The sequence below is a fragment of the Mercenaria mercenaria genome, chromosome 14 (genome assembly GCF_021730395.1).
Source record: "Mercenaria mercenaria strain notata chromosome 14, MADL_Memer_1, whole genome shotgun sequence".
Classification (NCBI taxonomy): Eukaryota; Metazoa; Mollusca; class Bivalvia; order Venerida; family Veneridae; genus Mercenaria; species Mercenaria mercenaria.
The window spans coordinates 67,976,701-68,004,193 of record NC_069374.1 but is presented as its reverse complement, the minus strand read 5'-3'; the positions used below and the strand labels follow the sequence as shown (position 1 = coordinate 68,004,193).

The 27,493-nt window shown below is 35.3% G+C and overlaps 1 protein-coding gene across 1 annotated transcript; it reads right to left on the bottom strand.

Annotated features, from left to right (window-relative positions):
* Positions 1 to 122: 122 nt before the first annotated feature.
* LOC123527746 (uncharacterized) lies at positions 123 to 27,493 on the bottom strand. The gene is made up of 5 exons (XM_053523791.1): positions 26,689 to 27,493; positions 20,713 to 20,859; positions 18,283 to 18,810; positions 14,025 to 14,115; positions 123 to 11,568 (listed from the first exon to the last, which is right to left on the bottom strand). Exons 1-5 carry the CDS (start codon positions 27,232 to 27,234, stop codon positions 7,307 to 7,309), a joined length of 5,574 nt encoding a protein of 1,857 aa, XP_053379766.1. The 5' UTR covers positions 27,235 to 27,493; the 3' UTR covers positions 123 to 7,306.

Genomic DNA, 27,493 nt, shown 5'->3' with positions numbered 1-27,493 from the left:
GAAAGGTGGAGAACTCTACTCGGTCTTTCTTAAGGCCAAATTCACAGGGGCAATAACAGAGCAATATAAAAGCGTAATTTGATACGGTAAGAACTAGGTGCATCAAGAAGACAAAGAACGTATTTCTTTATACTGTAATATTTATTTCGAAAAAGATGTTAAGTCACAGCCAATTATTTAAAAAAATAGTGAAATGATGCACACATTTTTAATGAGCTGTTCATAATGCAATGTGCAGGGCAGTGTATGCCATTGACATATACTGTTATAGGTCTTATTTGAAAACAGCTCTAACAGTTCTACTTTTGAAATGTAATATACTTAAGTTTGTATTTCCAGTAAATGAGAATCAACTATGTTTAAGTAGTTCAAAATGGCCGCCATTATCAGATTGCAACGCCGTTTGCTTTGAAAATAGTACTGGAACCATGAAGTGTGATATCTTCAAGGTTTAATTGTTCTGTGTTGTATATGTAATATCCATCTGATGGCTGTCGCTTTGTGCACCATGGACATTTTCTCTATTTATTGAAATCCAAAATGGCTGCCATCAGAATATTATTTCATTGCAGTTAGTTTATTCAAATGCTAAATAAATGATATATTTGAAGTATGATTTATTGTAGATAAAATAACTACATAGGAATAAAAACTGACAAAACAGTTTAAACGTTATAAAATGGCAGCTACAACAACAACAACTACTATTTCAAACATAAACATAACTCCCAACATGTAAAGCTGACAGTCAAGCTTTAACATATGTGGTAATCAGAAACATTGGTCATTTTACGTTATCAAAATATATTTTAAGTAAAAATACCGTTTAATAACTGTTTTGAACCACTCAATGGAATTTCATCAAACCTAGTATGTAGCATCAAAAAAAGTTGTTCAATTTGGGGCTTGAATTAGACCAATTTGGGCCTCTTGTTTAGTGGTAGTGCACATTTTTACTGTTTACATATACCAGTATAAAGTGTGTACTATTTTAAATCTAATGCATAATTCTGTTAAATCACATAAACTAGTTAATGTTTAGTTACATATATGTATGTTCATATAATGTTTATATATGTAATAATTGTTTATGTTTTCAATGACCAAAGTTAGGTTTAGTATAACCTTAAATATTAGACAATGTAAACGATATTTCAACAATCAATGTCTTATTCATGACACACAAATTTGATACGACGTGGACATTAAATCCTATAAAACATTCATTATAAGCGATAAAACACATAATAATTGTTTTGCTGAAAGTATTAGTTCACAGGAATTAAATTAGACAATGTTAAATAAATCAAAGTTTAAAACGAAACTCACAACAAATTCGTACAACTACTACTGTTATTGCTAAAATCAGTTTAACAAAGTATATAACACAATCAGTTACTGAAAATAGGCAAAGTTACATTATTGATTGAACATACATTTAAAGACCCACAACAACATAGTGACATTGCCCCCCCCCCCCCCCACACACACACACACAAACTTTATCAATATCGTTCTGATAATGCATTATAATACAGCTATACAATAGGTGGCCAGTTTAGGAAATGTCTAAGTTTTTATTCAGCCGATGTCTTATCAGCACAGTTTTAAACAATAACTGTTATAAAGACATAACCTACTACGCCAAGTACTATGTATACTGCTACATTAATTCAATAACATGTTTAGACATTCAACACACTACCGTCAAACCTGTGTCAAAGACCACCTATGAAAAGAGACCACCTGGCTCCAAAGACCATATGTTTTGTTTCCCATTTTAACATTTACAGTATATTTTAACCTGTGAATAAAGAACACCTCCAAATAAAGACCACTTTTTGTCTCTCCCAAGGGTGTTTTTTTTTATAGACAGGTTTGACTTATCTTTGCTTAATTATATGCCACTGTCATATTAGTTTGCAACTAGATACTTGTCAGTTTGTTTATGCTAATCATTTATAATTACCATTATGGAAACACAAAAGAATACACTTATTCTGCAGTGGGTCTTTAAGGACAAAAGTTCCCCTACGCAGTGATCTCCTTTGCCGCTCCACTCATTGATACATCGAAGCGGCAAGGGAGATCACTTTGTACGAGTTTGGTCACGATTAACAAATAACAGAACATACCAGAGACATGAGATGATGAGTACGTTATGTGAGTGCATATTGACTGAATTGAAATGTAAAAATCTAATCTATTCATTAACAAACAATAAAAAATAAAATTGAAACAAAAGCATATTTTGTAGTATCACTATCCGAATCAGTTTCACACATTAAACGACTGTTGCAGTTGTATCGTGTCCAACATTTGTGATAGTAGAGCTATTCACCTCTGTCTTATAAACTACATAAGATCCTGCAGGACACACCTCATGCTATATTGAAAAAAAAATCTTAATTCTTCTGCACGGTGCATATTGTTATTTTACTATTTCTGCTTTAGATTGCTCGTTTAGGCGTAAAAAAATGTTTGTTTCCGGTATCCCGACCTTCCCTAAATTTTTGGCCCGACCCTAAATGTTTTTTATGGCCTTGGAGAATATTGTTTACAACTTTTTAACAAAAAGTTGCAAAACTGCACTTTTTATGCTTTAAACATTGCCAGTGATGTTAGAAATCAACTTACTGATGCCCTAAAGGCATAATCCCCTTATTTGTATTCATTTTTTGACACAAAAATAATTTCGGAAAAGTCTCCCTAAATAAAAAAAATCCAAAAAAAAAAAAAAAAAATCCGACCTACCTACCCTAATTTTTTTGATCATGTTACCGGAAACAAAGATTTTTTTAGGCCTTACACAAAATTATGGACGCAAACAATATTAACTGTTATTGTCTTGTCGATTGTCATGCAAAACCTGATTTAGAAAGTGGAGCTACTGAAAAGTGTATAGAAGCCTGTTTCTGGATCAAATTCATTAATCGTTTTAGAATATGTTGAGTAAATGAATTGTTTTGCCTAGTATCACATTTCAAAATAGGTTATATTAATTTTCTACGCGCCTCTGATCCTTTTCAATGTTTTTGCTCAATATGAACAACTTTCGTTCTTAAGTATATAATTACCACTGCAACACGATATCACAAATATATTTAAACGTATAAGCATAACAGATGAATAAAATACACAAAAGTAGGAATAATAAAATACACAAAAGTAGGAAGAATAAAAAACAACACAAAAGTCACCTACCGGTATTACATAATTATAGTGCATTTAAATAAAGTATAGATAAAAAGGCGATATTCAAACATCTAATTAAAACAAAATTCTTCGTCCTTTGAAACAGTATCTGCAAATTACTGTGTCGTGACAGAGGCCGTAACGACATGATTGACATGACAAGACAGAGTAGTATGTTTTCCCCCTTGATACGGCTATCACTTTCTTTAAAATATGTATTGTTTAAAGCTAACAACAGACTGGAAATGTACACGACTATAGTGCATTTTATTTGACCTGGCGGGGCGTGGTTTCGCGACGGTCCACTACATTTTTGTGCAGGGTATGTACTGCATAAAACCAACGTAGCGTTGAAATTTAGTCGTTGGTTACCGAAGAAAACGGAATGAAACAATTATATTGCTCTACCTATTTTGCTCGTTTCTTGAGATTACCATTATTTGCATGTGTCAGAGATTAACTCCGCCCCGCTAGGTCAAATAAAACGGACTATACGTAAATGTATATGTAGGAGTACTGCTGATGATATCATCAAAACAGAAATATTTGATAAAGTAACAAAATCTTTACTAACAATCTACCTGACCATTACATATTTTACCTCACTGTCCTGTAAGATGGATACATAAAATATTCTGAAAAAACTGTACCCCTTTTAAAACGAATGCAATTTGTAAGAGTGTCCCTTTATGCAGTCCTTTTTCGGAATTAAATGTATATATCAAAGTGCCGATAACAGTTTTGTAAAGTAATACACATGTTTTATATGCATGCTGTTCAGTTTTCATGTGAAACAATCCTTTCATTCTATGCTTTGGTGTTGTCTGATTTTTTTTCTCAACATGTAAGGCAGCCAGTTTACATACAAAGTTAAAACAGGTACGTAAGTGATAAAAAGTCTGGCGCATAACCTAGCCGTATGATAAGCAAGATCAGTTCTTCCTTTGGTGGTGTAACTCAGCTGTGTCACGACTATAAGTCTTAGTATTATTAAATTTACTAATGGTACGTTATTCGTTGTTGTCTAGAGAAAAGAGACATGCAAACTTGCTGTTGATGATTTAGATCAAGTTTTATTTGATTTAAATGAGGTGCTGAAAACGACAGTTATTCACGGTGATGGACGGACGTACGACGGGTACCGTATGCCCACGGGTCTCTGACGCCCGAGGAATAAAAACACTGCTGCTAGATTTTTATGCCCCCGGCATCTACTGATGCGGGAGGCATATAGTGATCGTCCTGTCCGTCCGCCCGTCCGTACGAGGTTAACCAAATGGGACCGTTTCGTCTAGCATCAATACCCCTTACTAGAATGACTTGATACTAATGCAGATGTAACCTGTGACCATTCTTCATCTTCAGACATCACCTGACCTCAGTTTGACCTTGACCTTGACCTCATTTTGACTTAGGTTGCTTTATATGGGCCATCTCTTGGTTAACCAAATGGGACCGTTTCGTCTAGCATCAATACCGCTTACAAGAATGAATTGATACTAATACAGATGTAACCTGTGACCATTCCTCATCTTCAAACATCACCTGACCTCCGTTTGACCTTGACCTTGACCTCATATTGGACTTAGGTTGCTTTATATGGGCCATCTCTTGGTTAACCAAATGGGACCGTTTCGTCTAGCATTAATACCGCTTACAAGAATGAATTGATACTAATACAGATGTAACCTGTGACCATTCCTCATCTTCAAACATCACCTGACCTCAGTTTGACCTTGACCTCGTTTTGGACTTAGGTTGCTTTGTATCGACAAGGATGCCACCGGGGGCATCAAGCGTTTATTGAACGCAGCTCCTTGTTTTTTTGTTTTTTTTTCAGATTCAATAATTTGGAGGCGGCCATCAGACAATTAGAAGAGCTTGGGCAGTCATATTTTGCTCAGACTCGTTTCCCCCTTCATTTACGTACATAGAAAACTTTGTGCGAAACATCCATATAAAAGGAATTAATTTTACTACTGTGAGAAGCAGTTCTGTGCGCCTTTTCCATCCATAAATAACATGTATAATTGCATGAAAGGCATATGTGAAACATCATGTTAGGCACAATAAAAGCTTATTACGATGTATACATTTAAAGGCATAAAGGTAAAAGTTTGACATGCCATTCTTAAATTTAGTTTGAATGGACATCGAGAACCAATACATACGTAGATATCCTTGTTGAAATTAAAACTAAATTATAACAATACTGTCTTTCATACTGATTGTGTAGCATAATTATGGACCAGAATAGAATACTTGTAGTTAATGCGAGCGGAACGATCGTATTTTTGTTAAATATTCCAGGATGTCTTTTAATTGTAGCCAGATTATTCCATTTTTATTGCAAACTGACCTGGGCTGGGAGGCAGTAGGATATGTTAAGTACTGGTAACAGTAGTATCTATTGATAACGAAGTGAGCAAAATGTCTTAACAGATTTTAAAATAAATTTCCCGATTTTTGTCTCTATAACTAAGATATTAAGTTTAACATTGGATCTCTTATGAACTTTTTAGACATCGCCCCTGCTTTTCTAATGGTTATCGCTTTAATATAGATATGAATAGTTTGATTTCTCCAAGTTTCCTATGAAATATGGTTGTGATTCCAAATTGTGTAAAAAATCACACCGAGAGACAAATCTACGGAGCGAAAGTTAGAGGTCGAGCGTAAGAAGGGGCACATATATTCGATCATTATGAAATATTGTATTTGTTTATAATATTTCAGTATTCAAAATGGCGATATGCAAGACCACTTCTTAGGGTCCTGAACCTCAAATGTACCATGACTATGAGACTTAAAGTATTATCAACAGATAATACGTTATTTGTTGTTGTCTTGAGACAATATCCACTTTTGTCCGAAGTAGGTAATATAAGCATGTAGTCGTATACATATACATTACGTCGTAAAAGTCTAATGGAAATAGTTTGTTAGATACAGTCTCATCTTTAAAATAACGGTTAATCCTAAAATATCAATAAAGTAAGATATGACATCTGTACCTTGACATCTAATTTTTACAACATGCACAGATTATGCACTGGTATAATGCATAAAGACATATGTAGTCCAAACTGACCTTAAGGTCACCTTGAATAAACGGTCTCCATGTTTAGCGGCAATAAATGATTTATGTCGGGACTTTTAAAGAAAGGTGACCGCTTAGTCAAGGTGAATGCAAGGTCAGTTTGGACTGTATTAAAATAACAGACAATGTAAATACATGATTATCATGCACCACATAAAACATAAATAATCAAACTACGTTATGAAATGAAATAGATATTTATAACAACATACATAACTCTAATAAAAGGAAAAGATGGGTAGTTGACCCTTTTATTATGACTGTATATAAAAACAACCTATTTGACCTTGGTTTACATATATACAAAATTATTGCCGTAATTACCGCTTAATTATAAAATAACATAGTTTTACTAAATCATAAAATGATCTTGTTAAATGGGCAAAATAACACGGAGTAACAGACCTAACTAGGACAACTTTCAAGTTAAAGAAGAGAAAAACGTCCAAATTGCATTTATTCGTTATGAAAACAACCTGGATTTTAACAATGGTGATCTGATTTATAGATCTTTAATCAACAATAAATTAAGAATGCAATAATCTGTAATTTTCTGGCACACAATAACAGATACTTTCATATAACGTTACACACAAATTTCGCCAATGTAAAGTTTGAGAAAACGGAAAGCGGAACTAAATCTTAAAAAATCCCTTAGAAATTGAGGTTTTTAATCAACAATATCATGATAACAATTCAACACGAACGTAAACGGTAGACCCAATGCACACAAAACACTTTCTTCGTTCACACATACACGTTTCAAGATTGGATTGTGGGTGGGAGAGGGCAGTAGAGGATTGCTGCGGAGTCACTACAGTAATGAAGTTTATTACTTTCCCTCAAAACCCATCATATAGTCTCAATCTTTCTTCTGACGCTTGTCTTTGAATAATTTTGATAGCCATTTCCTACTGTTTCAGTTTCAAACGTTATACGGAAAGGTGATAGAACTGGCATTTAACGGAAACTATGATTTGAAAGGTTTATGATATAATTATGTTGTAAACTTTACAACAGTTCATCGTCAGTTCCATAAAGCGCCAAAGCTCCTGTTTCGGCATATTTCCTCCAATATTTCGGAGCAGGTGCTAACGTTCCCTTTAAGGAAGTTTGTAATGACTTAAGCCTCTTTAAATATGGTAAAGACTGTCCGAAGGAAAGCCACTCAGCTGCTCTGAAGCCTGGAAGGGTCAGATACTGAAGGTTTGGAAGATGCTGTAGAGAGAGTAATACAGAGGGTGTACGCACCATATGCCCGAGAGCAAGCTTCTCAAGATTTTTGAGATTCGGTAAAACTGCAGCAAGTTCTGTATGTTTCTTTGGATTTTTATACCGATGGGCAATAACACTTAACTCGCGTAAGTTTACAAGCTTTGATAGAGCTTTTAATAGCCCAGATAGGTCTGCGTAGCAATACAATGTCTGATATACAAGCTCTAGAGTGTCCAACTGATACAGCTTGGAAATAGCATGGTTTAATTCTTCCTGTGACATAAGCTGAAAGTTTAAAATAAGCTTCCTTAGACTTCTGACAAGACTCAGCGACTCAAGCACTGCTGCTGGTATTACATGCCTTGGCAAACTGCTTAATTCAACTATTTGAAGACTGTCCAAATGTGGAAGTGAACTGGCTAGTAAAGCCCAAGACATTTCAGACAAAAATGCCTGTATTGATAGATTTGTTAAATGCGACATGCATGGAAGATAATTAATAATGCAAGGCACATCATCATTCCACGATTTGGTACAGTCTATTCTGAATGACTGAATGCCGGACAGGTCAATGGTTGAAGTATTTTCAGGGAACGACTCGTCAAAGGATATTCCAGAGCATGATAAATGGCGTAATTCCTTAAGTTGTTCCAGGGCAAGAAGTAGTTCTTCAACATCTTCGCCGGTATCACATTCTAAATGTAGACTTCTAAGTCGTGGAAGACTGCGTACAACACCACACATCATCTCTATATCGTATTCAGACTTCAAATGGCATTTTACAGAATTCACTTCAGGTGCCGCTTTTGATAAATAGGACAGAGATAGCTTTGGCCATATCTCAAGATTCGAAATATCTATATGCTCTACATTTTGCAGAGAAGGCAGACTTTTCGCCAGTTCCTTTATTCCCGCCCTTCTTTTATTTGAAATTCTGTTTTCATTTGAAGTTCCTTGACAGTTGCCTCCAATGACAAATGTAGTAAGTTTTTTTAAGTACTTAATGCTTTCAATAAATGAGGCTGGAATATCAGTTTGATTTTCAACAGACAACAATTCTAATTCCTGTATCTTTGGTAAGACTGTTCCAATGACTCCCCAAAGCCTCGAGGATATATTTTTGCAAGTCAAACGCTTTAACTTAGGCATCTGCCCTAGCAAAGTTAATAGCGTGACAGAGTTTAGTTTTGGTATTTCTACAATATCTACTGATAAATCGATTTCAGGAGTTTTCATTTCATCTGAAACGTTTGATGGAAACGTCATCTCTACTTCCGCATCATCTAACAAATGGCAAAGTGTGACTTCAATGGCATTCAATCTAGTGTTAGAGAACAAACCACTACGTTGGTTTCGCCCGTACTCTAGACTGTCAATTACTACCTCCAGTTCTGTGTCTGCATTTGGAAGGTTTTGCTCAAAGTAATAAATAAGCCTTGTGAAGGAACACTCTGAAATTTTAATTGTCTTGTTAAAGCAGACAGTCGCCTCTTCCGGTATGGTTGAAATGCGTTCTTGATCTTGAAACTTTATGACAATGTCACTTCTGTGACACTCTGTTAGTATAACAGACTGGAACTGTTTAGGACCATGGACAAATTCTAACTTGCAGTCCTTCATGTATTTGCAAAATATATGTCCCAAATTTGTCGGATTCATGACCATTTGTTCATTGTTTTCAGTTTTGCTTTCCTTTTTCTTAAACAATTGTGATTTTAACGGACACTTTTCATTGTCCTCATTTTTAGTTTCAGCGAGTTTTAATGTCTGTGTTTTGTCGCAATGTACTGATGTGTTTATGTTTGATACTTCTTTAATGCTATCTGCAAGTTGTTTGTCCTTTTCGCTACCGACTACCGACAGTGTTTTTTCATCGTTGTCCACAGTTTGTGCAGGCATAGTAAAGTTATCTTGAATGTCTGATTCATGTACTCTCTTGTAAATTATCTGTGATTCTTCTTGTTCGGTACAGACGTTTAAAGACTGTATCTTAACAGCACACTTACAAATGTCGCTAATAAATATTGACACAAGACTGTTCGAGTTCACATAAATATTTCTACACGACATTACTTCCAACGAAATGTGTTGAATATAGCGACAACCCAGAAGATCAATATCTTGTGTCTTGATGCAGTTTGGGGTCCAGGTGGACCCACATCCTGACAAAGTTAAAACCGTCAAGGCACTAAAAGAAGAAAGCACGTCAGTAACCCATTCAAGCTGATATGTTTCCATATTTGCAGTAGGTATGAACCAGTTGATAGCTTTCACATTTCTTGACTTCCGCAAACAAGCAAGAACGTGATCTTGAATTTCTGTTGAATTTAAATGCACTTCTGTAACTCTTTCATAGTTACATTCCCACGTAGCGCATGTTTGAGCATCCGACAAACAAATCTTTGTGGTGAAAATAGGATGTTCAGAAGACGGATACGACTCACTGAAGCAAGACATTTCTTCTTTACATTTTTCAAAGGGGTTTTTGAACAACCTGTCTATTTCCTCACCATGTTTTACACACGGATACAGTCTAAACGATAGTATGCTCACTATCTTAGGGTCGATACCGCTTGCAAATATAAGAACAGCTTCCATCGTCCTCATTTTATCATAAGTTTCACAGTGTGCTTCCAAAGCGTGTATCAACTTGTCGTCATTTGCATTTGTATAGACAACCAGATACAATGCAGAAAGAAAGACATCAAAAGAACAGTCATGCCCTTGTAATTTGTTTTCATTGCCAGATTTAATGAGTAAACCCATCTTGTACAGTAAAGCCGACTCATCTTGAGTGAGGTCTTTCTCTCCTAAAGCAAATATGTGTTGAAATACGTTTTTTGCCAGTTTTAAAATCAATCCAGCGTATTCTTTAAGTTTTGAATACTGATCAAAACAGTCGGGTAACCTCGCCATTGGATCTGTCCATAAATGCTTGTAGGAGTCGTAGTTTTTAATTTTACAAAGAGTTCCTGTCATTTCGTTTGCTGCTAAGTGTATGATGTAGTCAGTCGTTGCTGCGTAGTTTAATGCCCGAGTCCTTTCAATGTTTCCCCTTTCTATCCAGTTTAGAATAAGAAAAACAATGAAAACTGGTAGACCACCTCCAACAAATGAAGTGAACTCTATGTTCGCTAAATATGAAGTGTCAATAAGCACCTTTTCTATTTGTCCCTCATTGCTAATTTCATTTCTGCCGTTCATTACTTGATGTTTTAGAAATTTAGAGGCAAAATTTGCATGTAGTTTGTAGATGTTTCCTATACATTTAATGCTTATAAATCGGTCAAACTCGTCTATTTCAAAATTTGGAGGACAATGTGCATTTGCAAATGATGTTGAAACAAAGAAACAGTTATCCATACCTTGTTTGTCAGGATTTCGAATGGGCTCGTCTACATATAGTGGTTGTAAATCGTCAAGCACTATCAGACATTTGTTCTCTTTGGAACGCAATATCTCTTCAAGTTTGGACAGTTTATCTTCATTTTGGTAAAATGGGGATTCGGGACTGTTTCTTATAAGTTCAGGAAGAGTTTCATGTTTTGAATGGTTTGCTAGCGGTATGTAAAGAACAATGTCAAACATTTTAAGAAACAATTCATCCTCACTAACTTTATTTTCTCCTTCACTCGTTTCATCACTTTCTCTCCCATTAACATCAGTACTGTATCTTGTACTACCACTCTTTACCTCTTTTGCTTTCGCAGTCACCCATTTGTGTAACAGATTCCAACACCAAGTCGTTGTGCCAGAGTGTCTATCACCAGTTACTACAATATTTTGATATAAGTTATTTTTCCGAGTAAAAACTGATTTGTATGAATTCTCACCAATCGCATGCTGTTCTTTTAATTGTGAATCTGTGTGGAATATGGTGCAATACCTATGATGCGTCCGTAGTTTCTTCTGCAGTAGTTCCTCCAGAAATGGTGGTTCAGTTTCTGTTAGCTCGAAGAACATGTCATCTATATTCCCTATTGGTCTTTTTATGACGGGTGTTACACACACATGGAAATAGTTTTGCGCATAATACTCAGCGAGTTCATTACGCATGTCTGAAAAAAGGGTTGACAAAAATGTTAATCATAATTGTTTTACTTTAACGTCATTCAAACAATCATCATTGCAAGGAATCTTTTTTGGACACAATTTCTTAGTAACTTTAGAAACCCAGGAAGTATTGAATAAACACACTGCCATTATAATATTAACCTAAGTCTGTATAGTTCTGCCAAATATATTGAATATTAGGTCACCGGCATATCAATTCATGAGACAAGTAGAGGAAAACATACAATGTCAGGCTCAATTAACAACTGAGCTCACCGGTCAATCAGTGATATCAATCACTCGTCCGAAACCCTTTCCTATGCTTTATTGAAAATAGTAGATTGTCAAATGTTTAAAATGTCCAAATTTCTATCATTGTCTGGATCGTCACTTTTAAAATTGTTAGCGACAGTCCTAAAACGCTGTAAATCAGAACACGTTAAAAGATTTTGAATGTTTGTGTTTTAGAATGAGCAGTATAACTGAAATACTGTTGTAACGGCGTTAAACCAAAAGCAAACAAGCAAACATGTTAAAACAATTCATTTGCTTTCTTTTACTTTGGCACACTACGGCGATTATTTTCTCGTGCACACTAGGCGTACTGCCACTTAGGATTACAATTGCGATATTTTTTTTTCATTTTGTATTATCGTGTGCTGCTTAAACGTCTGTAACTATGTTATCATTTCCCGCCGTCAGATTGCTCAAGTAACAATAGAAATCTGGTCCTTAGTTTCTAATGTTACCTATATAGGGTACAATAAATATGACATTTTCTGCTTCATAACTTGTGACATATTTGACCTAACATATGAAACTTGAATTGAAGTTAGATCACCATTATGTGGGTAGTACAGGAACTTCAGAGACATTTCCCTCTAATTGTTTAAAAATCCATATATTTGTATATAACGAACTAACCAATTTGTAGAATTTCATCAAAATTCTTTCATTTTTTCCATGAACATTTATCATCGAGGAGGTGAAGTTGTGTAACCACATCCGTCCACCCCAACCGCCCTTGTCACCCCCTTCCCCTCCCCGCAATGTTTTTTCTTTTTTTAAACTATGAATTTAAATCACCACTACTAACGGACACGAACGGATTGAAAAAATGTTATACGTTGGACGTCCGTAAACGCTATACGGTGTAGTGTGACTGACCCATTAGTAGTTTATTGTGTTACCTATATAGGATAATATAAATATGACAATTTCAGCATCATAGCTTGTGACATATTTGACCTAAGTTATGAAACTTAAATAATTGAATTAAGAACACCATTATGTGGGTAATACACACACGATTTCGTCAGGAACTTCAGAGTTATTGCCCTTTAATTGTTTAAGAATCCACATATTTGTATAATAGGCAGGAGCCTCGTTACCGCCATAACAGTTACCCTCGTGCCGGTTATTCCCATTTTTACCCGCAACCAGTGAAAGAGTCTTATATTGAATTTAGATTACCATTATGTGGGTAGTACACACGCAATTTCGTCAGGAACTTCAGAGTTATTACCCTTTAATTGCTTAAACTCCACAAATTTGTATATACCAAACTAACCAATTTATAGAATTTCATCAAACTTCTTTCATTTTTTTTTCGATGAACATTTATTATCAGCATGTGAAGTTGTGTACCCACACACCCGGCCACTCCAACCGCCCTGGTCACCCCCTCCCCCTCCCTACAATGTTTTTTTTCTTTTTCTTTAAACCTTAAAACTTCGATGAATATCTATTAACACGCAAAGTTGTACTCCCTTCCACTTCGCTTCTCCACCCAGTCACCCACAATCACCCCGATAATGCACCGTCACCAACATTTTTTTCATTTGCTATTTTCCGTCGATATATATCATTATCAACATGTGAAACTTTGTACCTAACCCGGTCACCCCCACCGCGCTCCCTCAAACAATTTTCATTCTTTTTTTTTAAATTCTAACCTTCCATTAATATTTATCACCATCCACGTGCGTGGTCGGGTTGGCCTTATATTTTTATAAGATGTATAGTATCGTTGCTACATGCAAACTTCTTCGGGGCCGAAATAGATATCTTTAATATAATTATAAATTAATTTCATGTTCTTGTTATTTGAGTTACTTTGTGAAACCGCAATATGCCTAGCTCTATCTTGTATAACGAGACATTGTTCTGGTAAATCAGATGTTATGTACCTGTAATTCACATATTAAAACAATTACATTTACATTTAGGTGTATTCGATGGGAAATAGCACCATTTAAACACAAAAAAACTGCAGAACATAATGAAATTCTGTTTTACAAACATATAATATAGCGTGTTGTGTAATTATGCTAGTTACGGCATGTAGTAAAAGACATTGGTTCTTTTTACTGAAACCTTGTGTGTTAAATATCACTATACGTATGCATGTTTGTGAGTATTTAACACAAACCAAAAACCAAATGTCTGTACAATTTCTTACCTTCTTTGACCTTTAAAATTGCTAAGCGTTCTTTGTGTTTGTTTATTGTTTGGTCAATTTCGTCCACGGTCTTCTTTAAGCTGTCAATTTCCTGAAAGCAGAAACATTCTCTTTTGATCTCAAGGAACACAAAACTTACATATGAAATATATTTTGTACACATTTTTTCAGCAACACTGAACCTTTACTCCACAATTTTTTTCAAACCCTCAAAATAGAGCAAGTCCAAAATTCAGCAGCAAGATACGTTTATGACTACAGCTACACCAGTAGTGTTTCCAAAATGTTAAATGAACTAAACTGGCAAACTCTAGAAAAACGCCATAAGACCAGTGCAGTAACAATGTTGTATACTTTGTGTTGACCATAGTCACCTTAGAAGAACTATAAACCTGAACTATTTGATACCGTATTCAAAGGCACACTATCATGCAAACTCCGTTTTTTTTCCAAGAAGTATACGTCTGTGGAAAGTCTCCCTGTGTATTTGCAAGCTAGTCCCAGCTTAGAAATATTTTCTGGGCAACTGCCACCTTTATCAGCTCTAATTCAACGTCCTGCCTTTACTTTTAACATTGTCTGTTAAATAGTTCATTTACTCTATCTTTGTGTTTTTACTATCTTTAACAGCTATCCCAGACAACGCGCCTGTTAGTCATAACCGTAAACGATTGCTACGCAGTAGAACATAGATATTATTTGGAGTATAGTGGAATGTAGCAATAACGACGCTGTTCCAGGCTCGATACCTTTTTTAATAATTACGTTACATACAAAACATTGCAAACTTGTGACGTTGACGTTACGTTAAAGCGCGCCAATTCCCGACATACTCAGGACCACTAAATGAGACTTTACACATTAAAAAAAATACTTAAACACAATTAATCGCGAGTATCAGAATAAATACGTCACAGTTCATGAATATTGCTTTCACATATGAAAGTTCATTAGTTTATAGATCACACATCGTCATTGATATCGTCTGTGGTGGTGGGTACATTTCTTAGTTCTAGCGGGTATAGCTTCACTGTTGGTTGTGTCGTCACATCGGTAGTTGTTCTAAGTTTGACAGCTTGTGTTAACCCGTCGATTCCGGTGGGTAACTAGTCTACCACGGCTAGTTTCCTTCGTATTCTCGGAGAGTCGTTATAGATTTGTACAACGTCGCCCACTTGTATCGTTTGGGCGTTAAATCCGGTCTTCTGGTGGTGTTCTCGAAGAGCCGCCAGGTACATCCATCTGCATCGAAAGTGGTCTATGAGCGTCTGCTGATCGGCTCGCTGATAATGGTACATCACAGTACTGCACCATGTCGTTGGAAAGGCAATGGGTGTCGTCTGCGGCTATAACAGTGTGTTGAGGCCAGTGATCCAACCATGGCTGGATTTTAGCGTAGAATTGTAATACCGGTGATCCCCATGCTTCTACTTCCAGAATTCTAGGATGGACTTCATCAATGCTTGCTGAGTAGAATCTCTGGAGGTCGAATCAGGTGTGCGTCCGATAAATCATAAAAGGTAGCAAATCTTGGACTTCACTGCCGTGGGAACATCTCCGCGACTTACCTCATCTTTAACAATAACCCAGTGGAAATATGCGCCGATGAGTAGAGATATGCTAAAACAATTGTCACTGCTCACTGGAAGGACTGATTTCAGACTACGTAAGCATGGTAAAATAATCGTGGAATCTATCAGGTGATTAGTAATGGGATTTGCTATGGTCGGGACAATAAGAGTTTTGATAGGGATCTTTTGATGAGAATCGGTAATCAGGTAGACGGTAAGAGTATCAAGTTGCTGAACTCCTCCAACCAAATGCCGACAAACGAATCTTCTGGGTTGTCTCCCTTGCCAGTCGTAATTCTTCCGCTAACGACTGCGTTATGTAAGATCGTTGTGGTCCTTTATCAAATAGGATGGTAGCGTCTACAGAATGGTTTTCTCAGGAACATATCGAGGCGATAGCTGTCTTCAATAAATCTCTGGAAAGGGATTTTTGTGTTGATGGTGCCTGTGTCATAACTTCCGGTCGGGAATGAGCTGGTGCCTTGGTGTTACTGGTCTGTGTAGGTCTACTAGGTTGCGGGGCGTTTACTGGCTGGCAAATACTCATGTGATGCTTCTTGTGGCACTTCTGGTATGTGCGACGTGACTTGCATCTTTAGATCATGTGAGAACCAAGGCAGCTGAAACATAATCGATTCTTTTCACGACGGCTAGTCTGGATGCGAAATCAGGATAACCGGGACAATCTATTGAAATGTGTATTTCCTGACAGATGGCACACTTGACTGAGTTTTTGTATGATCATTTAGAGGAAATCACGGGGTTTAAAGAAACTGGCGCGGTTCGTTTTGTCTTTGTACCAGTATAAAACGAACGGACCCATACGTGTCTACTTTCAGCTGGTGACTTGTTTGCCCGCCTGCATCTAAGATGTTGATTTCTTTCGATATCGCCTTGTTTAGATCAAGTAACTGCCAGTCACTGTCGCCGTGCTCTCAGGCTAGGTTACGGCTTACCTCTCTCGGTAACTTATCTAATATTATTGGAACTAGTAAGTTTTCGTACGTGACATGATAATGACCATTGGACTCTAGCACTACCACGGATATAAGATTCCGTCTTATCGTAGAAAACGCGCAAGCTATAGATACTTTTTATCGGGGCGGGAAGCTGAAGTAGGGCTTGCTTAGTGGTGTGGGTAATTTTTTGTCGGCGATTATACATTTCTTTCAGAAATCTATCGAACGGACATAACTGGCGTTGGTCAGCGTAAAACCTTCAACAGTATGGGCTGCTTAAGATTCAAGCTGAGATTGTAACTAACTGAACTTTCGCACATCAGTTAGTTATAATTCAGATGTACAGTGGATACGAATTAAACCCAGATCGTTTGCTAACGTAAAATATCATCGTTTAAAGTAGGGAGCGTAAGTTTCTTCTGTCTATGAAAAACGGAAGAGTTTGTAGAAGTAATAGAAGCGTTACTTAAAGGTTGGCATGTATACTGTACTTTGTCTGTGGCTATACTCCGTAACTGGGCGCTTGTGTTGCTAAATGGTTATCCAGGGCAGACGTCAGTGGGATACACTTCTGTAGAACGGTTAACCTCCATAGCTGGACACGGAACTCTAAAGGTTAGAAACTGGATCCTGTTTGTTAGACACTTGACCCGGTAGGCTGGACATCACTACTGGCGGTAGTTGCGGTTGTTCCTAAAAGCTTGAAAACTTCTGATCTGAATTTTTACGCTCAACATGCAATTATCGGTTTCCGTCATCTCAGTTAATAACTATTCGCCATCTGTTTGCGCTAGTATCCTCTCATAAGTACCTTCCAGTGACTTGAACTTGGTCTTTACCGCCTCAAGAATCGTGCCGAATTCCATCATGTCGACGTCGCCAATTTTTGCATCTTCAATCTTCTTCAGCTGTGCAGTCATAACGGCTTTCTGAGCCTCTCGTATCTGGAGTAGTTTCTGCTTCATTTCTGTTGATATTCTTTGGTCACGGCACCAATATCTTGGAGTATAGTGGAATGTAGCAATAACGACGCTGTTCCAGGTTCGATATACTTTTCAATAATGACGTTACATACAATACATTGCAAGCTGCTGACGTTGACGTTGCGTTAAAGCGCTCCAATTCCCGACAGACAAGACAAAGACACATTAAAAACGAACAAAAGTTTCAAGACTTTAACCAGCCACCATCGCGGATACCTCATGAACTAATGGACAAATCCTTTAATTTCTTTTATTCATTATAATCTTACAGTAAGAACGTTAACATTTTACGATAACTTTCTAAAGAAGATTAAAAATTATAAAAAGACAGGAGCACAAATGTACAATTCAGATCAAAATTCCAAAAAATGTGTCATTCCAGTTCCATAACATTAGATTTATCGCGGTAAAGTTATCTATAACATCCTTATGTTAACAATAAAACCTGTTCTCCATTCAGTCAGTATGTTTTTGGTAAGCACCTTTTTAGTAGATAATGGTACTGTCCAAAGTGAAAACTGGACAAGTCCATTTTATAAATTTAGCAAGGTAAGAATTAAAACAGGTGGTTATGCAAATGCTACATTCGAGACTTCATTGTTTACAATACAAATCTACCTTGTGTATCGTTTTTTATACACCAACTGTATGTTTAAAATGTATCATTCGATCGGCCTGTTAATCAATAATAAACATAACTGGGTGTAACATTTTAGTATTTCAAATATTGAAATATATCACATACCGTAGCTAGCATTCCTGTCGTTGATTTTATGTCTTTCTGTTCCTGCTCGACTGCATCGGTTCTGTCATAGAGTATTTTGATGTTTTTCTGCTCATCTTTTAAAGAGTTTTCTATACTGTTTAATCTTGATTTTGTTTCATCTTCAGATTCTTTTAATCGTTCCATATATTTTTCTGTCTTTTCACGAATTGCAGATGCAGCACCAGTTATTTTTTCTAGAGCTTTATCACGAGCACTTTCAATTGCAGTTATGTCTTTCGATTTCTCCGTCTCAAATTCGTTTAATATCTGATCTTTTTTAGTTTGCAAAGTGTGCAAATTTTCTTCTCCTTTCTTCTTTATATCATCTGTAGCAGAAGAACATTCCAGTTGCAGATCATGCAAAAGCTTGTCTCTGAGGTCAGTAACATCTTCCTTTTTCTTTTCAATACATTGAAGAGCAATGACCTTTTCACGTTCCAGCTCTTTAAGAGTTTCTAGCCGTAGTGATTTTTCATCTTCAGCTGAAATGATCACTGACGTCTGAAGCTGAAAAATAAACTTGTCATTTTCAGTACTGAAGCTGACAATATCTTTTGATGGCTATTATTTTCCCAGTCATTTAATTTACTTTGTGAACAAATTCTTTTTTTTCATATCAAGGGTTATATAACTAACATTTACAAATTTAGTGGATTCAGAAAAAAAGATGAAATGTATAGAATGATATGAAATAATTCAAAAACTTTGATTAATTTGACACAATAAATGAAATTATCTTATAGTCTAATGTAATATCTGGTAAATTTGGAAATGCTGCGAAGCGTTAATGTACTGAAAATATAAATGTTTGACACATAAGGTAAATTATTCCGACGAAATGATTAAAGGCACACGTCTATAACAATTGTTTGTCATCAGACAGTTTTAAGAACACATCACGGTTGAGATATTTTAGCATTATTCAATTAATTGTATTACACAAAAATCGCAATATATCTGCTTATTAGATAAATCCTCAATATATAAATGACTCCTTTCTAATGTGTAAGAAAAAACATTAGGCTGAATCATATTTATCATATCAACATAATGGAACCTATTTTTCTTAATTGTATTTATGTGGATAAATTCTTAGTTAAGTCGTGACTTCAAATTTATCCACTTGCTCTTCATCGATGTGGGTTTGGGCTCACTCGGGCTTTGATTTTGACATTAGGATTCATCCACTCTTACTGAAGGTCGGTGGTTCTACCTAGGTGCCCGCTCGTGATGCAATATTGCACGGAGGGGCACCTGGGGTCTTCCTCCTCCATGAAAGCCGGAAAGTCGCCATATGACCTAGAATTGTGTCGGTGCGACGTTAAACTCAACAAAATAAATGTATTTATGATTATAACGTTTTGTTATTGACTGCAAATTCAAAATGTGGTACCACCTTAAAAGACGATACAAAAGAAAATCAAACAATGCATTTTATAAACTATATTCAACATAATGGAACTTCTATAACTAAAAAGCAAACATTTCATTCAAGTAGATATATTTTGTCCGGATAAATTCTTTATTAGAACTGAATATCTCTATTTTAATTTATCACCAACTGGCTTTTATTTTTGGAGTTTTTTTAAGTGACTTTTTATATTGACACGTTACTGATGTTATAGCATCAGTTTGTTCAATTTGACTTTTTTTCTATTTCTTCTATTTAACTGAGTAAAATAGTATATTATAATTATTTATTATATATTTATTATAAATGAGTTTAATAATATATATATCTATCATTGGCTGTTTTGACGGAATAGAACAGAATATCCCTGTAAAGATACTAGTTTAAGTAAGCAGCATTACAAAAAAAAATATACTGCATACTGTTGTAATTTTATAGAGAATTTAAATGTTATCTTATTTTTTTCCATTGCAGAGAATTGTGCTACTTTGTGTAGAATGCTGGGGTCAGCTGTTGTCAGTGTGTATTTTAACATGTAGCTCAATAAATTTCTAGTGTGTAGGCTACTTAGCTGGCAGGGCTTATGCTATAATTTATAAGATAGCATTCTATATTTGTGAGATAGTGGCTGGTATAAAAGGGGTTATTTCGTTGTTTTCTGGGTTGATTGGAAGGTTTTTGAGGTAAAGAAGTCGCAAATATGTGTGAGAAGGAGAACTTATCGTTTTGAAACAACCGTTGTCAACATTCACTATAAAATGACTGTAGTGTAGATTAAAAATGTAATCGGACTTTTATTTGTGTGATGTGTATATCTACAAATTTTTACAACACTATGAGTGTCAATACAATTATTAGTTACACTGCAGTCAACTTGTCTGTTCGGGCTTCTGTTTCTATTATTTGCCTATGAACGAAACTGTAAAGCATTTCCCTTTATATAACATGATATTGCCCTATCTGAGTTAAATACAGATGGTTGAAAAAATATGCTTTACCGTTTTGATATTGTCCGCTGCTGATTTGGCTACCGGATGTTTAATCCTTCCAAGCAAAGTTTCCATGTCTGTCAAATATTTTTGTAGATCGGCATCGCTTATTTCTAGATTTGGAGCATGCATAATTTCGTTTCTGGTATTTCTCATCTGAAACAAGATACATTAATGTTGACACGAGAATAAATATACTGACGTGCCAGCTATATGATGATGGAGTAAGACCCAAAGTGCTTCTCCCAGGCACGTGCGGGTACCTTAGTAGAACCAGTGACATTCACTTGGCCAACTGGTTGGCTTCCTAAAATAAATCTAAATCCAGGCAAGGTTTCGAATTTACATCATTCCTAACCTCATTTACATGTTTTAAAGCACAATTTCTTATGCATCGTTCAGAAGTAAGCTCAGCTCTTCATGACAACTTAGAAGAATAATTTAGCTTGTACAACGTTACCGTAAGATTTTAGTACAGCAATGCCAAATAGTTGCCTTTTAGTAATGGTATATGATCTAACCTATTGCAAAGACAGAAATTAAGCCTCTTAGTTTGACAAAATTGTGCACATTGAATGATATGAAACGAGACAATTGGACAGGTTTCTGTACAATATGATTTTGCATTTAATTTAGTTACGATACAGTATTAAATCAAAGGGTAAAACACATCAGTCTGATATCTACAAGTACTATTCACATGCGAAGAATTTGAATCCTTGTGAAAAAATTGTGTCGGCGACAAAAAAGAAAAACAAATTCGTTTATCAAACTACACCAGCACAAAATTTGATCGCATTGGCACAAAAATGGCAAAGGTGCAATTCCTTTGGTCAAGTGAATCAACAATAAAAAGTACACCCCACTAAATTTGAATTGAAATCTGTTATGAGGTTTGTTGTGTATGTTGCTTTTCTTTTAAAAATCCACCTAATAAGTTATTGCAATCCAAAAGTAATTAATCTTCCACTACTCACAATGTCTCAATAATTCTTATCGCAGAGACACTTAGAGCATTTATTCTTTTCGTCAACCTTACAGAAAGGCTTGACTAAATTTCTCTGTTGAACTTTGTATCATCCAATGGCAGCTTGTTTTAATTTTGTAACTCATCCGCCCTAAACCGCATGACTTTGCTTTTGGCTAAATTCAGCCGTCCGTAAATTGCATTAACGAAAAGTTGAAAGTTTATTCTTCATGTTTAAACTCAACCATCCTTACATTGCATGGACACCGAGACATCGCGCTGGATTATTCTGGTGCTAGATAGTGAAACAGGGCACATCTGAGAAAGCTGGACCTATCACTGGATAGATGGGGCTGCGTGCCAATTTGTTTTTTAATGATGGACTCTGTTTTGTTACCATGCACACAAGCCACTATAAAATAACTTACTTACTTCTATATTTCATATACATTCCTAGTGCAAATAATTTCATAGTTATTCTTAAGGCATGTATAGATAATTAGTGAAAAGTTTATTATGATTATTTGGGACTGTATAACCTGTATAATATGTACAATGTATGATAGTATTCCGGTCATGTATGATAAAGCAACATTTGCTAAATGTGTGATCGTCTATTCTCCACACATAAAATATGATTACAATATGATATATGATATTTTTTGCTATTTAAGATTGTAAAAGTGTGTCATTTGAAAGTGTACGTATGCAACGAGATACTGTATAAGTTACTGAAATAAAACTATGTTCTGTTCTGTTCTGTTCTGTTTCGTTCTGTTGATGTTCTGTTTCGTTCTGTTGATGATATTCATGATGAATAATAAAAGATTATGATCAAAATGGTAATGAGTGTGATAACTATGCTTATATTACTGATAATTATAATAATAATAAGCATTATTATTATTACCATCAATATTATATTTTCGTTTGAACAATATAAAAATGATAAATAAGTTGACATATGTACCGACAAATGTACTCATTCAATGTGAATGATACCTTAAATTACTAAAAGCGTGACTTTTCTGTTACAAAAAAAAAACAAAAAAACACAACATAATTGAAGACAAGAGGTTTGTTTACTGCTTGTCAATGATTAAAGGTAAAATGACACCGACCAACAGTGGCGAATAATTCTTTCCTGATAATCATCAACCATTTGAAAGGAAACAAAGACGGTAACATAACAATGCTATAAATCATGAAACCCACATACAATAAAAAAAATTAAAGGGATATTTAGCTTTCATTCTAACTAAGATATTTTGAAAGTTCCATAAGATTCCGCCGTCAGGTAAACTAATATTTAAAGTGTAAAACATTTCTATGTACAAAATGGGTGAAATAATTTACAATAAAACATATCAAAATCGTTTTTGACCAATGTATTTTAGAATTCCATTACCACCTGTGGAAGTCTTTAGAATAGTGCATACTATAATTGGTATTGTCTTACGCAAAGAATAATCTTCTAATAAAGAATATAATGATATATAAGAAAGAAAATCTATGGAAAACCCTCATACAATGTACGTGAAAGGTGGGCCAAACTGTCAGTGATCCTGTATAAAGTTTGAATCTTTTCATGTAGACTTATTGGTCTGTTTTACTTAAACATAAATAATATGAATTTCATCCAGGTCATTGAGTGATATTGTAACTACTACCGCTGAGAAACGACGTACGTTGTATAAAATTATCATTTTCATTGAAAGTAGGGTTTAAAATTTATCTATTGTTCTTTGAAACAGGATTATTGCATATTACATGTAACTCATAACAGGTAAAAATATCAAGCGATGACAATGAAGTATCGAAGACTTGCTTTCATTTAATTGTGAAGCTAGTAATACGTTTGTTTCATACAAGTAGTTCATTTACACTTTCTTTCCATCAATAAATGAATAACAATCATCAAACAATTTTTAGAACCAAATAGAAGAAATACTTAACTTTAAGTTTATTTTCAAGGGGAGAGAAAACGTCCATACGTCCAGAAATTCATAACGTTGAACGATATTTTACCAGCCGAGCCGTTATTAAAAAAACATAGTAATTATCGAAATTTATGAAAGTGCCTGACCTATTTTGTGTTTACGACAACATGTACACACTTCTGAATTATTCATCTAATAGATTTTGCATTGGATGTCTATAGCTTGTAAAAACGATGATGTCTTACATTTTAGCTTTATAAAGTAGAAAAGGTTTTCTGAACTAAGGATATACAACTAAGAATTTTTTTAATGTTGTCAAGAAAAGGATTGGCATTTTGGCAACTTCTTCAAAATGTTCACAACATTTACATCTTTAAACCGAGTTGATAATTCTTTCTCTGCCTTTAATGATTTAGGAAGAAAGTTGCGTTCTCCTTTAAATTCTAATTGATTTTCTGTGTGCCATTATTCAGCTGAATTATTCACCAGCTCATTGTTAAGGACAAAAGTCTCTACATGATTACACAGACGAAAAACGCGTTTCAAGTTTCAAACCTCAAAAGGCTTTATACTTTATGGATATTTTATATACTTCAAAAACGCCTTGGTGATAATTGAGCGTTTTAGCTGTCTTAGGTAAAACTTCTAATTTTACCGTGTTATATCGTCTAACCCTTTCAAAAGTTCTTTCAATTTAAATACTTAAATACCCAGATTTTCTTTATATGTCTATAGCCGTGATCATTATATTTGCAAGATACTGGTGGGTAGCGGTTTTGGGAATATAGTACAAATACATTGAGAGTTTAAACATATTTTTATCTTATATTGTTCAATAGAAGAAATATTGTGGTTACATGCCACGCTCATCAAACATAATGAAATATCTAAGTCTTGGTGGTGTTTTTGCCACTGACCGTTCCAAGGCGGTGCCCCACTGTGTTCCTTTGTTTGTTCGTTTTGTCCTCTTGTGTAGGCTTTATGTGTGTGCGCGTGTATGTGTGTGTGTTCCTTTGTTCGTTTTGTCCTCGTGTGTTGGCTTTGTGTGTGTGCACGTGTATGTGTATGTGTGTGTGTTTGTGGTGTGCACGTCTGTGTGCTGTAGGTTTCGTTTTGGGGAGGCTGCGATTTTGGTACGTGGCATTCCCTGTTTGATATTTGTCTTTGTTTTTGTGTGTATATATGTAATGATTCAGCCAGTCATACTAAACTTATTACTCGCCAACATATTTTATTTTATACGAGCCCGGTGATCTAGTAGTAACACGCGTGACTATCAATCCAGAGATCCGGGATTAGAATCCTGTCCAAGGCACTGGAAAATTCTGAGATACTCTTGGTTGCCTCCTACCTTATCAGGGGCCAGTACTGGTTCTTCCTAGGAAAGATGGCTTCAAGTTTATCGTTCCTTCATACGTTAAAGAATCATATTGTATATTCGCGATAAGCCGGGTTAAGTCAACCGGACATGTCTGTATCTCAAAACTTCTCTCTCTCTCTCTCTGTGGTACGGGGACTTTCTATCGCTCTTATCCACTAGTCAGATCGCTTATATATATTTGCGGTGATAGGACTGGAAAGCTGCACGGCAAAACAATTGAGAACTTATAGAAAACAAACTAAGGACATATCGACCCTATGGCATTAACACAAAAAGAATAGCGCTCCGCTAAGCTACAGGTATGGGACATTGTGCCAAAACGTACGTCACAGACGTAACGCCACTTCTTTTTATAAATAGTACCGTTAGACTTCTACGGGTACCATCTGCCCACTTTTAAGACTTGTACGGAATGAATCTATAGATCAAAGATATATTTGCCCACTTCTACGGTATTTTAGGGATATATGATAGAATAATCTATTCACAGATATGATAAAACTTCTGGAGAAAGTTTTCAACCTTGATCTGTGAAATATTATTCTTTTCAATGCCAACTCAAAGAGGCGTCAGTTAACACAATAAACCGCTTCTTGGTTTCAAATCTTTTAATGGGGTGTAAAAATTGAAATATTTAACATAAACTGAAGGAAAACTCTCGAAGAACAACAGTATACACATTATTTGTAGAAGAAATAACATCTTCCTAATATCACAAACACTGAAATTCCCTTGTTGGGTGGGCTAGTAAATTGCTAGCATAAATATAATTCCGTTTTCCTTCTTCAAACAAATAACAGATTTGTAAAATTTCATGCAGCGCCAGATGCCGCCTTTGTTCTATATTTTTGTTCCTGGGATTGGTGACTTTTCCACTGAATTTAGGTTTAAAACGCCAAAGTTGACAATTAAGTGTTGCAGAAAAAATACAGATTTAGTTTGCGGATCAAATAGTCTATAATATGTACATCAAGCATAGAATGTAATAAGGTAAAATAACAATTGGTTTGATTCAGTCTGTTCGTGAGAGGTTATGAAAAATGGAACACCTCTCACGCCCTCTAGCTTACTGACAGAAGTCGCAACATTTGTTATAATCAATATAACTGCAAATTTAGACAGACCCTGATCAGTATTAAATATGTGAAATATGTGAATAAAAAGAACGTATTTACTTCTTTTCTTTGTTTATTTCCGGGGAGGTCTGAAAAGTACATTCCTTTTATATAAATTATATTTTCCATATCAAGTGTCAATAATGAAACTTTGTAACACTGTACTGGAGATACTGTCATATATTTTCTCTTATCGCTGCGAGACTGCGCCATTTGTGTAGAGTTTATATAAAAATATTGCAAGACATTTTGTGCTCTAAAGTTTGATTAATGATTTAGAACAACGTCTTTTAGGAAGGGCATATTAAAAATGGCAAAATAATGATCATAATTGTTATCATTTCAAAAAATATTGCTTATATGTTTCTTTTCTTAATAGATAATTTTATCAAATGTCAGACCAATTCTACTGTACTAATAAATTTTTGACAAAGAAACTCTTAAAGATACATGCGAACTCATGTAAGGTGGCCATATAGAAATATGGCGGTCATTTTCATTTTTTTTCACGTTAGTTTTATTTTCAAAATAGTAATGTTTCTGTATGAAACTGATAAATTGAAATAAATGAAGATCACATACCCTTGAAAAGTCATCTAATGGAGGAGAAGTTGAAATCGGGAATGGAAATACGAAGTTGTTTATAAGCATGCTTAGCAGTCCACTGCAATCCGTTTCCTCTGCTGACGATTTGTCTCCATACCCTGGTGTGTTTATGTAACATTTTGCGATCTCCCAGAAATCCGTTGACCATTTGCCTATATCAGTGTTAGACCAGTTGGGATCTTGAAACCTGTGCGACTGAACGATTTTGTCATAGAGTTTGCCACACAAACTATTTGGACAAGGTCTTAGATTATTTCTGAGACAAAGACATTTTTTCATTCCAAGAGGACATGTTTTAGAAGATTTAGTTTTTATGCACGAGTGATCTGGCTTTAAATCTTGAAGCGCACATGATGTACAGCCGACAGAAGGTAAACCCTTAAGAAAGTCTCTGTGTTGATTTTGCACTTCCTCCCTCACATATGGACTTATCCCTTCCTTCACTATCTTAAGTCCAAGTCCACCTTTTATCCAGTTTTGATACAACTTCCTGCTATCTCCAGTTGAAGAATTACCTGCCATTTTGAACAACTACGTCTTGCAAACTGCACATTTTACAAATGAAACAGCCTTCTATTTCCAAATAACCGATATGAAATGTACGTACGAGTTTTTCACATTTACGCATGAATTCCTATCTAATATTTGTGCAATTTCTATATATCGATTTTGAACTAATTACATTTAGCCTGTCCTATTACACAACATTTAAATTTATGGAATGTAGACTGTAGACGACAGCGATACAATTATTATGATATATCAAACCGTTGCAAACAAA